This window comes from Pagrus major, chromosome 24, assembly GCF_040436345.1.
Source record: "Pagrus major chromosome 24, Pma_NU_1.0".
Lineage (NCBI taxonomy): Eukaryota > Metazoa > Chordata > Actinopteri > Spariformes > Sparidae > Pagrus > Pagrus major.
The window spans coordinates 932,368-945,978 of NC_133238.1; the positions used below are offsets into that span (position 1 = coordinate 932,368).

The 13,611-nt window shown below is 39.5% G+C and overlaps 1 protein-coding gene across 1 annotated transcript in view; it reads right to left on the reverse strand.

Moving 5' to 3' along the window:
• prr12b (proline rich 12b) overlaps positions 1-13,611 on the reverse strand; it is a 79,508-nt gene that overhangs the window by 17,429 nt on the left and 48,468 nt on the right. The window contains exons 10-14 of the mRNA XM_073462211.1: positions 10,538-10,671; positions 9,240-10,345; positions 9,028-9,147; positions 6,038-6,135; positions 5,671-5,802 (exon numbers count right to left, since the gene is read on the reverse strand). Coding sequence (XP_073318312.1) covers positions 5,671-5,802; positions 6,038-6,135; positions 9,028-9,147; positions 9,240-10,345; positions 10,538-10,671 — 1,590 coding nt within the window. The remainder of the gene's footprint in view (positions 1-5,670; positions 5,803-6,037; positions 6,136-9,027; positions 9,148-9,239; positions 10,346-10,537; positions 10,672-13,611) is intronic.

Genomic DNA, 13,611 nt, shown 5'->3' on the forward strand with positions numbered 1-13,611 from the left:
CATACAATTTATAGTCTGAATTTAAAACACTAATAGGTCTGTACCCTTTACAGTCCACTCTGTCCTTACCTTCTTTGGGGATCACAGATATGAAGGCCTCTCTCCAGGTGGGAAGGAGGGAGCCTCCTTTTAGAATATAATTAAATCTGGACTCCAAATAAGGGAGCAGGTGATCTTTCATTGACTTATACCATTCTGGAGGAAAGCCATCCGTGCCAGGTACTTTGTTAGTGTTCAAACTTGAGATAGCTTTACTTATTTCCTCCTTTGTTATTGGTGAGATGAGTTTATCATTAGCTTCTTTACCTAGTGTGGGAAGGTCTAAGGAGCTCAGAAATTCAGCAGCTGAGTGGTTATTAACCTGTTCTGATTGAGAGTATAAAGATTTATAATATCTTTCAAATGCTTTTTGTATGCCGTCCAAATTGTTAGTAATTTTATTTGTAGTAGGGTCTCTAATCTTATGGATAGTGTTTTCTGTCTGTTGTTTTTTGAGCCTCCAAGCAAACAATTTTGCAGCCCTAGGGCCAGCCTCGTAATATCTTTGTTTCATGAATCTTATATTTTTCTCCACCTCCTCACCTAATATTTTATCTATTTCCTGTTTAGTATGTCTGATTTGTTGTATAATCGAGGGTTCTTTATTTGTTATGTGTATTTGTTCCAGATCTCTCAGTTTTTCCTGTAAACCAATTAATTTTTGGGTTTTCACCTTTTTAAGTGCAGCTGTCCTGGCTATAATCTTCCCCCTGAGAATAGCTTTAGCTGCGTCCCATAATATACTGGGGTTTACTTCTTCATTATTGTTGTCTTGCATGTATAATGCTAAGTCCTTCTCCATTGAATTTCTAAAGGTATGGTCATTTAGCAAACCAGTATTAAGTCGCCACAAAGTTTTTCGCTGTCTACCATCTAAATGTAAAGTTAGAAAAATCCCTGAGTGGTCTGAAATATCCCTCTGACTTATTCTGCAATATTTCAGCCTATGTAGATCTTTGTTATACATGAAAAAATAGTCAATCCTTGAGTGGGCTGTGTGTCTTGCAGAATAAAAAGTATATCCTGGAGTTGATCCATTCAGAGCCCGCCATACATCAATAAGTCCCAAGTCTTTAAGTACTTTTTTTATGCGTTTTTCAATCAAATTCATTTTTCTTATTCTATTGGTTGTATCTAAAGAGGGGTTCATAAGTATATTAAAATCTCCTGCACAAATAAGAGTCCCATACGTTTATGATGTAATTAGTTCAAATATCCTTCTGAAAAAGGTTATATTGCTCCCAGGGGGAGCATAGACATTAAATAATGTTACTTCTTTCTGGTCTATTTTTCCTTTTACCAAAACGAATCTACCTTCTCTATCATTAATTTGAGATATTAATTCGAATTTGACAGCATTTGAAATCAATATAGCTACTTCCCTTCTTTTTCCTTTCTTATATGATGAAAAGAAGGTGTTTCTAAACCCCATCTTTTTAAGTTTTTCATGTTCAGCACCTGAAAGATGCGTCTCCTGCCAAAATGCCACATTTATCTTTTCCCTTTTTATTTTAGCTATCATTTTGCTTCTTTTGACCGGGTTATTCAGCCCATTTAGATTCAGAGACAGTATATTATAATGTTGATAATACGTCAGTCTTAAATTTGAAACATTCTTGTATCACCCCGGACCAATGGTAATCAACAGTACAGTATAGAACAGAACTTTGTAGAACAGCGAACTGAACTTCCATCAGAAAAGCTGTCATGTCGCTTTAGACAGTGAGGGGGCTGGCCACAAGGTGGGGCCCTCAGTAGTGAAAAAAAAAAAGAGAGTTTGGTGGCTCTGTCTTTTGCCCGTGGGCATCAGCCTATATTTTAACTAAACATCATTTTAATAAGATAATGGGGAAATTATGACTAAATGTCTCACTCATCCCTTGCTGTGGCTCCTGGTTCCGTTCTGCAGTACTCCTTCAGCTTCTCCCGAATCTGCTCCTGGAACCGGTGCTTTTCTCCACCGGGTCGGGCCTCCGTTGTCTCCCAGGGTAGAAGCCGAGCCAGCGTCTCCTCCGAGATGTCTTTGCTCTTGGTCCTGCCGGGGATCTCGCCCACCATGTATCCTCTCCTCCGCAGGTCTTCTGCTGCTTGTGCAGCGCTGTTGTATGTTACAGGGCCCGCAATCTTGTTAGTGGGGTCTGGAAACGTACGCCATTATCCCGTAGTATTTTCTTGATGGGTATATATTCCTTCCTTTTGTTCTGCACCTCCGTTGCATAATCATGATCAAAATACACCCGTTTGTTTTGGACACGGAGTTCTTTTTTCCAGGTGGCATGAAGGATCTTTTCTTTGACAGAGAACTAGAGGAAACGAACCACCATAGAGCGTGGCGGGGCACTTGGTGGTGGTTTCGGTGCCATGGCGCGGTGTGCGCGCTCAATCCCCAGTCCACGGCCGAGTTCGTTCCCCAGCTCTGTCTTGATGAAGTTTTCAATAAAAGTCACTGCTGACGTGCCCTCGGCGTCCTCGGGGATGCCATAAATCCTGATATTATTGCGCCTAGAGCGCCCCTCCAGATCGGTCACTTTTTCCTGTAGCGCCCGCTGTTTAGTGAGCAGCTGGGTGAGAGTATCTTTGACTCCGATGTCCCATCTTTCCATGCCGAGCATGTTTTCCTCCATCTGGCCTACGCGTTTCACTGCCCCTTCAATTTGACCTGTCACATCTTGAATTTTCCGGTTTACTTCTGAAACAAATTCGTCCATTTGTTTTTTAATATCTTCCCTGAAGCACATGCGGAAGTCTGAGAGGTCCTTTTTCAATTCAGCCTGGAGCACTGCCATTCCCATAGTCATAACTTCACTCACCGCCGTACGGATTGAATCCAAAGTTTCGATCTCTCTGCGGCCTCCATCTTGTTTTGGAGTTTCGCTAGCTTCAGCCTCCGTCCCGAATTCTCTTTCAGAGCTACTGCGTTGTTCATATCCTCCTTTCTTGACTTTGTCCCCATTCATCATCGAAGCGAGATGTAATTTGTTTGTTTGTGTGTAGTATTAATGAGTAAAGACAATTGAATTTAAGGCTGATGCCCGGAGCTCAGTTACTATGCTGCCATGCTGTGTAGCGCGCCACCGTAAGTCCACAGTTTAAGTTTGTTAAAGTTTACATCAATTACAAGTGTATCACTGTTAATACTCCATACCTTAGCTTTCCTCATAGGCTATGTATATATGTATATTTATATATATATATATACACACAGTGGTGGCCAAAATTAGAACACTTGGCATATTTAAGTTGCCTGTTGAATTGGCCATTAAAATACCTATAAAACGAATGAAATATCTACAAAGTCATCCTTATGTTCTATAAACCACAGAATAGAGCCATCATAAGGAGATTTAGGTCATTTTCCTTACAAAAAACAAACTAGGCCTATTTCACTGTCAATGTCACACAATCATCTTCCTTCACAGAAGAAGCCAAATTACTTGTGTAATCATTGTCAGGTGTGATCGTGGTTAAATTGATGGTGATGCAAGAGTCTTAGGACACAGCTGTGTGATTCTTTTGAACGTACAAGGCCTATCCTGCTCATTAAGTGATTGGTAACATCAGGGTTTTGTCACTGAGGCCACACCACCAATTGGTATAAATTCAAAGCCTCTAGAAGTAGTCTTGAAGCACATGTTGCTCTTTGAACATGGATAAGGTGAAGAAGGAGCTAATGAGTGAGCAACGGGTTCGAATAAAGGCCCTTTTTGATGCTGGCTGGAGTTACCGCCGCATAGCCAAGGACTTAAGATGCAGTCCAAGCACTGTAAAGTACACTTTAGACCACCATGATACCACCAATTCAGACCAGAACCGAAAGGGGAGCGGTAGAAAAAATAAACTTTCAGACAGAGAAGTGAAGCATCTCAAAATTCTCAGTCTTAAGGACCGAAGAAAGACCTCACGAGAACTGCGTGACGAGATCAACACCACAATGACTAATGGTGCAACAGTGTCTTCAAGAACTGTGCGTCGGAAACTGGGAGAAGACTTGTTGGCAGAATAGGAGCAAAGAAAACCATTACTGAAAGAGAAAAATGGAGTGAAACACCTGAAATTTGCAAAAGAACACAAGAAATGGACAAAGGAAGATTGGTATAAAGTGTTGTGGACTGATGAGTCCAAGTTTGAACAAGCGAAGAGTGTATGTTCGACGGAGGGAGGGGGAGATATAAAAATGAGTGTCTCTTGCCAACAGTTAAACACGGAGGGGGTAATATTATGGTGTGGGGTGCCATTTCTGGAACAGGTGACTTGGTGAAAATGTCATCATGGATAAGAAAGTACACCACAACATTCTGGTGAGGCACGGAGTACCATCTGGGAGTCGTCTTACTGGGCCTGGATTTATTTTCCAAGAGGACAATGATCCTTAACATTCTTCTAACTATTGCCGGAAAAACCTGCGACAGAAGGAATCTGCTGGAACATTGAAAATGATGGACTGGCCTCCTCAAAGTCCAGACCTCAACCCCATCAAGCAAATTTGGGCCGAGTTGGAAAATAAACTGGACAGATCTATTGTACATTCAAACGAAAGCCTTTGGCTGGAGTTGCAAAAGGCATGGGATAACATTAGTGTTGAAGTTCTCAGGAAATATATTGACACTATGCCAAAGACATGTGCTGCTGTAATTGCTGCAAAAGGTGGACATACCAAATATTAAAGTTAAAAGTGGATAAAAACAGTAGGACTCACTTCATCTGATATTTGTTGTGCTCAGAGCAACCATCTGCATGTTTCATGGTCATAATGAAATGAAATCATGTTTTGGAGGCAAAAAAAAGGTCAATATTTTCAGATCTGTCAGGTGTTCTAATAATTTTGGCCACCACTGTATATATATATATATATATATATATATATATATACATATATGTATACATGATGCTTCTGGGGATCACCACTGATTTAAGTAGGGAACATTCGACATTAGTTATCAACCACTCCTTGCACCTGTTGGCCTGGAGTAAGCCTTGGATCTGCTTCACCTCTTTCTTCCTCCTGACCAGACATTGCTGACATGATGAGGAAAGCTTTAAAGATAACTGTTTTTTTTCTAGCTTTTTAAAAAAAAATATTTTGTACTGCCACCTCAACAACCACTGATATTCCACGTGTAAAACCTCAAAGACAGTATGGTGCATCACCTTGGGAAAGGCTTGCCTGGACCCTCTGAGCTGAGCAGTAGTCGAACATGCACAGTGCACACCTCTTTCTATCCTCAGCAGCCCCTTAGGAACAGTACTAGAACCTCTCAGGCCATTCTGTCCTCAGCATGTTGGACATGCAACAGCTGTACCTGAGTCTTAGTTTTTACATGGTGCATTTTTGTTTTGTTCGTTTTTTTTTTCTTACATGTCTTCTTTATCCATGCATGAAAGTGTACAAACTAAGTCACGTTTTGAATATTCGTTACTCTTTGTCAAATCGAGTCAATGGATGGAGTTCAACTTCATAAACATCTGGTCACTGTCAATCTCCAGATTAATCTTAATATAGATCTTGTCTATTCAACATGTTTATGTCCACCAAGGACTGATTAATCTCAACCCAGTACGATACCCAATGTACAATGGGAGTAGAAAGTGTGATGTTACAGCTATGCTGTAGCTGAGCTGACCTGACCTGACCTGTTGCTTAGGAATACTCCTCTTGACCCAGTTGAGGGTTTTGCGATTGTATCCCTCCCCACCAAGGTGAACTTTGACAGCTCCAGATTCCAGCGTATCTGCTGTCAATCGGGGGAATATATGTAAAGCCTCCTGGAGAAAGGAAAGCAAAATGCAGTCAAAGGCATGGAATACAGCTCAAGTTTACTTTACAGATACAGAAGTGGTAATATGATTGGTGTAAAGAAGCTCCTTGTTTTATTCATTTGACGTCTCTATTTGTTTTAAACCTACACCAAGTAACTTCCTGTAAATAGTCATCAACATACAGTCATTTCTATCAGACTGTTTGCCTTGTAAAACAAACTAGAATGATCTGCAGGTTTACCTGGTGCTGAGCACTCATGTTGACCCTCCTCAATAACCTCCTCTTCTGTTCATTGAGCAGGCTATCAATTTTCCTCATGGGTGGGAGGTACAACTCGTCTGAGGAGTTAAAGTAGTTGAACACTTATTAACATTTAAGTCTCACATTTTACTCACTGTCTATTATTGTGAGAGACCTGCAAAGGATGTTGATAGCACTTGACATTACAACTAAATAATAACAAGGGAGAGTAAGAGTCTGATAATAAAGAGGTGATATTAATACTATGTATGTATCAATGTATTTACCAAAAGAGGCAACTCTCTCCACACACAACATGTAGAGAAGAAAAGGTGCAAATTAACTGCAAAAGCCTTGAGAAGAATTAGACATGAAGCTACCAGGAACCCATTATCCTCCAGTGCTACCATATCTCAGAACTGCAACCTACCTGGAGTGTCCATAAGTACAAGGAGCCAAGTGCTCAGAGACATGGCCAAGGTAAGGGTATGGGCTGCTATCATTAAGGATGAGCTGGTTGGGCCTTTTCAGGTTAAAGATGGACTGAAATTCAACTCCCAAACCTACTGTCAGTTTCTGGAGGAGACTTTCTTCAGGTAGTAGTACAGGTAGAAGTCCACAGCATTCAAGAAGTCCATGATCTTTATGCAGGACAATGCTCCATCACATGCATCCAAGTACTCCACTGCTTGGCTAGCCTGCAAAGGCTTCAAAGATGACCAAATAATGACCTGGCCTCCTTCTTCGCATGACTTAAATCCTATTGAGAACTTGTGTGCCTTTCTCAAATGTGAAATGTACAGCGAGGTAAGATAATACACATATTTGAACAGCATTTGGGAGGCTGTGGTTGCTACTTCAGCGAATGTTGATCGTGAACAGATCAAGAAACTGACAGACTCCAAGAATGGAAGGCTCATGGCAGTTATTGAAAAGAAGGGTGGCTGTATTAGTCACTGAATATATTTAAAATAGTATTTAATTGTCGTTGAGTAAATTGAGAATAAGCAAGCGAGTTGGGAAAACAAACTTTTTGTAATTAAGTTGCCCAATACAGTAATTCTGCACACTAAGAGTTGCCTTATAATTGTTCACACTTGTATATTCCCTGAGAAAGACAAAACACTTTATCTCTGTTAAACATTCAGGTTTGAGGTCCAATAACATTTTTGGCTTGGCTGAGAGCATTGTATTTGTTCAACAATAAAATTAATCCTGAGCAAAATAATTTGCTAAAATTGTGCATGCAGTGTATATTGTTTTAGCCCACCTTGAAAAATGTCCCAAAGACCCTCCAAATGTTCACTATCTGATCAATCAGGAAGTGCAGAAATTATAAAAAATTGTCAGATTCCCATAGTTTATAAGATTCGCCACTGGGAACACAGCATCAGGACATTATCCCAGCTTTTAAGATTCCCACCCTGAGCATGACATCAGAGAAAAATGGTTGCAGTGTGAATATGATCTATTGGTCCACTCTTCAATTCAGTGCACTTAATTATTGTAAGTACAATATGGAGCTCAATTAATGTATCTTGTATTACTGACTTCCCGTAAAGCTGCTGCTGTGCTTTCCTTTAAATTTGTTCCACTGAGCACAAGTCAAATCTTTGACTATATTCTGTTTGCATCCCCAAGGATCTTCCAAAGCGACTAAAAATAGGAAAGTGGTCATGACTCATTGAATTTCTTCCCTACACTTTGTTCTTGGCATTTGAAGCTGTGCAGTGGTGGTCTTCCATTTCTTCACTTGGAAGAGACTGATATTGAATCAATACCCCTTCTGGCCTTCTGGGTTATCAAAACACAGGCATCAGGATATCCACCATTGCAAGCTTAAATTTGCTTGTAGTAATTTCTCCACATTTGACACTAAATTCTAACTTTGAAAACAACTTGAACAAGTAATTCTGACAGTAATATGAACATGTGTGAAGTTTATAAAAATCCTAAGAGATGGGAAACATTCAATTTTAGAAAATTTAGTGTGAGGAAATTAAAAATCAAAAAGTGTTTTGTAACTATAGAGTTGCAGAAGTTGATGACAAATTGGAGTTTAAATGTATAAAGTTGAATGTACTGTACAATGTAAAACAGATAATAAACCTCATTGCTGACAGAACTGAGGAGTTAGTCATAGTTTGGTAAGTTTCTCTATTTTTGCTCTCTCTTCTGCCTCTCCCTTTCTTTTTTTCTGTTCCCTCTCTTTGCACTCCTTTGCTCTCTCCTGTTCTTCCTTTTCTTTCCACTTCTTCACTTGTCTCTCCCTTTCTTTACATTTTCTTTCCTGTTTCTATGTATCTGTCCTGATATGAGCAGGTCTATCCAAAGCACTGCATGATAGCTCAGCCATTCACAAACACTTACACACCAATGGTGCTGGATGGATTTGGGGTTCAGTGTGTTGCCCAAGGACATTTCGACAGGTAGACTGCCAGCCCGCCTAGTGCTGGGTGTTGACATTCTTTTAATGTGCATGTTAACACTGGTTGCAAAAACAACAGATATGTTGTTTTCTTTCTAGTCCACTAGTCCTGGTTTGGCAAGACTTCCAGGTTACTCTTTGCTGTGAAGGCATACTAGAAATGCATATGATCATGCTAGAAATTGCATGTTCATGTGCCAAACTGAAGCTATAGAAATGTAGCTTCAGTTTTAGTTCCCGGGTACCTCAGCTGGGTTGCCGTGCAAAGAAAGCACACTGGCAAACATGGATTTGCACACTTCATCTTCACTGTTAACGATTAGATGTAATAAGTTTAAAAAAAAACAAAACATGGTGATTTTAGGGTTGATAAATACATACACTGAACAATCTGAAATTTTACAGCATGCCTTTGCAAACAGTTTTGTGAAAACACTGGTATAGTCCTTGAAATCCAACCAACCAGTGTGGTGATCTGCTTACACATTGACAACAGTACAAAGGCCACTCATTGTGTTTCTGGACAAGTTTTTTAGTTGTGTTCCTGTATCTGAGTGCTCACCATCAGTGTCCTCCAGTGCCTGGATCATATCTGGGTCAAGTGCTGTGCTGACCAGCATTTCCACATAGCTCCTAAACATCTCCCTCATTGCTCGGCTGTTAACCCCACCCTGCACAGGCCCTAAAACAAAAACAAGTCTAAATATGTTATTATATGTGTTAATATGTTTTAACAATTATAAAAATATAAAGTGATACACATGAACAGCTGACCTTCCTCATCACTGGGTGGAGAGGAATCAGAGGAGGAGGAGGACGGCACCACCTTCAGCCACTTCATCCTCTTTTTGGGAGGAGGCTCTGCATTGTGCTCTGGAGTCTTGGGTCTAGACTGACACTCCATCTTCTTCTCTCCTCTTCTTTTATCCTCCTTCAACCCAGCAATCTCCATTGTGTCATCTCTCCTCCCATGCACATTCTCCTGATCCCTTTGTTTCTCCTTCTCTTTCTCTTTAACATTCTCTCTTCTCTCTTTTTCCTTCTGCACTCTCCCTTTCTCTTTATCCCTCTCCTTCCATTCTAGGTCTTGCTGTTCTTGTGCCTCTCTCCGCTCCCTTTCCTGTTCCTCCTTTTTTCTCCACTCCCTCTTTTCTCTCTCTTTGTCTCCTCTCTCTCCCTGTTGTTTGTTGCTTTCTATGTGCTCTCTCGCCTGCCTCTCCCTTTCACTGTGATCCCTCTGCTTTTTTTCCTTTTCTTTCTGCTCCCTCTCCTTCCACTCCCACTCATGTCTCTCCCTCTCTCTTTGTTCTCTCTCCTGTCTTTCACTTTCTTTCCACTCCCTCTCGTGTCTCTCCCTTTCATTCCTTTCTCTTTCCTGTTTCTCCCTCTCTTTCCGCTCCTTATCCTGTTTCTCCTTCTCTCTTTGCTCCCTGTTCCTTCTCTCTGTCTCTTTCAGCTCCCTCTCTTTTTGATCTCTCTCATATTCCCCTTTCTCCCTTTCCTTCTGCTCTTTCTCTCCTCTTCCACTCCCCCTCTCACTCTCCCATTCCATTTCTTTCTCATTTTCTCTATTCCCCCTCTCATTTCCATCTCTGCCCTCTTTTTCCCTCTCCACCTTCTCTATTTCCTTTCTGTTCCTCTCTTTCTGCTCCCGCTCTTGTTTCTCCCTTTCTTTTTTCTCTCTCTCTCCTCTCTCTCTCCTCTCTCTTTCCTTATGCTCCTCTTCTACTGTTTCCCTGTGGTCCCTCTCTCTTTGTTCTTTTTCTTTTTGCTCTTTCAGCTCTCTCTCTTTCTGTCTCTCCCTGTCTCTGTCGTCTCTCTCCACTTGAGGTGGGGTTCGATTGTGAATGGTGGGCAGATGTTTAGGTAATGACTGGCGCCTGTCAATAAATTAGTGAAAAAACAAAGACAGAGTGAACTAAGCTCCAATGTCTGAAGGCCAAGGAAGCTTGTTAGTTAATTGAAATGAATCCAAATAAGTAGTTGACAGCCATATTTAATTTTTTAATTTTCACACTGAATTCAGTTCAGATCTGTGGTGCTTGACAAGAAAATCTCACTCATAGCCTTACCTCAGAGTCAGACCAGCTCTATGCCATGGCTTTCGAGAACACACTCTGACGTAATCTTTTTTGTTGACGTTCTCCAAAAACTTCACGTACAAACGCTGGTAGCGCATTTTAGCATCACCAAAGTAGCCCAGATACTGAGGGAAGAGACATGAAGAATGACAATTTAGTAAACAGTATTTTTCTATATGAAAAAAAACTGTGTTGGACAGTGCAGCATTTATACTAGACACTCTTAAATGTCCTTAATTATAATAAGAGTGAATTGTCCTAATTACAAGAATCTAAACACTGTACAGTTCTTTTTAAAATGGTCTACAGAGGGGAAAACAATGTGTACAACTTGATGCAGGAAGAGCACTCACTGCTATCAAGCAGACTGCTTGCTATCAATCTAAACACAAAGTTAAAGTTGTGTTGTGATTTGAATGTTGTGAGTTGATACTGATGAAGTAATGTGGTGTATTGTTGTGGTTTCAAATATTGATGATTTCACTCTGGTAGTGATTGATGTGTTTATGTGGATGAATCTGAGGTTAGAGTAAAAAATGGTTAAATGAAGCTACCCCTTTCAGAACCAGAGACCACCTCAAGGACAGAGTGGTGTTACCTCATGAGTTGATTTTTATAGAAAATCCCTCTGAGGTACGATAAGTCTCACACCACGGTGAAGGTGTGTCCTAAAGTGATGACACGCTTGTCTCCACAGCTTTGCCCTACTGGAAAAGCAAATCAGCGTGGCTCGGTTTGACTCGGCGCTGCCAAAAGTGCTAGTGGAAAGGTTACTACTATTACTACTACTACTAATCTTCTATTACTACTACTTATACTTATACTCATACTACTACTTCTACTCATTCTACTACTACTTCTATTACTACTTATTCTACTACTTCTACTACTACTTCAACTACTAATACTACTACTACTTCTTCTACTACTAATACTTCTACTACTACTTCAATTAATAATACTTCTACTACTTCTACTACTATTTCAATTTAATACTACTACTTGTAATACTACTTCAACTCCTACTACTTTTACTACAACTTCTTCTACTACTACAACTACTTCTTCTACTACTTCAACTACTACTACTACAACTAATTCTACTACTAATTATTCTACTACCTCTACTACGTCAACTACTAATACTACAACTACTTCTTCTTGTACTACTACTACTACTACTACTACTTCTACTTCTACTCGTACTATTACTATTATTACTACTACATGAAGGTTTTTCAGCAGAGTAGTGCAATGTATTATAGTTTTATGAATTCCTTCCACTTGAACTCATACTACTTATTCTACTACTACTTCTACTACTACTTCTTCTACTACTTCTACTACTACTACTACTACTTGTAATACTACTTCAACTCCTACTACTACTACTACTACTACTACTACTACTTCTACTACAACTTCTTTTACTACTACAACTACTGTACTACTTCTACTACTACTACTTCTACTACTACTACTGTCACTTAAATTCATACTGCCACTTCTACTAATTCTACTACTTCTATTACTGCTACTTCTACTACTACTACTGTCACTTAAATTCATACTGCCACTTCTACTAATTCTACTACTTCTATTACTGCTACTTCTACTACTACTTCTTCTACCACTTCTTCTACTACTACTACTACTTCTTCTAGTACTTCTACTACTACTTCAATTACTAATACTACTTCTACATGTACTACTACTTCAACTACTAGTACTACGTCTTTTTCTACTACTTCTACTTCTACTTCTACTCACACTACTTCTTCTACTACTTCTACTCCTTCTACTTCTACTTCTACTCATACTACTTCTTCTACTACTTCTACATGTACTACTAATACTTATACTAATACTAATTCTACTACTACTTCAATTACTAATACTACTTCTACATGTACTACTATCTCTACTACTAATACTACTACTACTTCTTCTTCTTCTACTACTACTAGTACTACTAGTACTTCTTCTACTACTACGACTACTATTACTGCTACTACTACTACTACAAATACTACTACTACTTCTTCTACTACTACTACTACTACTTCTACTTCTACTCGTACTATTACTATTACTACTACTACATGAGGGTTTTTCAGCAGGGTAGTGCAATGCATTATAGTTTTATGAATTCCAGGTAATTATTTTTCACATTTTAGCATTTTTTTCAAAAATCACTTCAGCTGCCAGCATTCACGCTGGATTTTCGCAGGAAATACACATTTTCTAGTTAGTGTGAATTCTGACACAGCATTCACACTGTTGTTCTTCTCTTTAATTATTATTCCGCCTTCCGTACTTTTCGAAAGGTTTCTCCATCTTCATACTTTGTTGACAGAAACCGTTCAACTACTCATCAGTTTTGGCCATAACCATTACAGTTTTTTCAAGACAAGCAGGAGTTCGGGAGGTGTTTTTCTATGTACTTCAAATTTTGCCCAATCATTCTTATGGGGAAATTTTCAACTTTGGTTCTGCTATTGCTTCAGCATATGTTGAGCTAGTAGTTCTACTACTACTTCTTCAACTACTAATACTACTACTGAAACCGCTACTAACACTACTACTGCTGCTGCTGCTACTTGTACTACTACCACTAATTGTACTACTACTACTTGTACTTCTACTAATACTACTACTTTACCACTACTTCTACTACTACAACTTCTTGTCTACTACTGTTAATGTGAATGCTGATTCAGCTCTAGCTCCCTCATTTTTCACTCTACAGGAAACAAAAGACATGAATGCTATGGTCTACTTGTCCTCTCACTCTCACAAATGTTAAAATATCACCAATAGCAGTGGTACTAGAAGCAGTTTTTCTGCCTTCTTTAAGTGGAGTTTTTTTCATTTTTTTCCCACTTTTCTCTCTCAATGACACAGCAATTTCCAGCCTTTAACTGATCCTCCAATCATGTTGCTCTGTTCTGATTGGTGGACTGATGTTACACTCTTTCTAGTGAGTTTTACTGTCAATAAAGTCTAATTAACTTCTTCGTCTGTCTTTCTTTTTTCTCTTCCTCTCTTTCTTTCTCTCTTTCCCT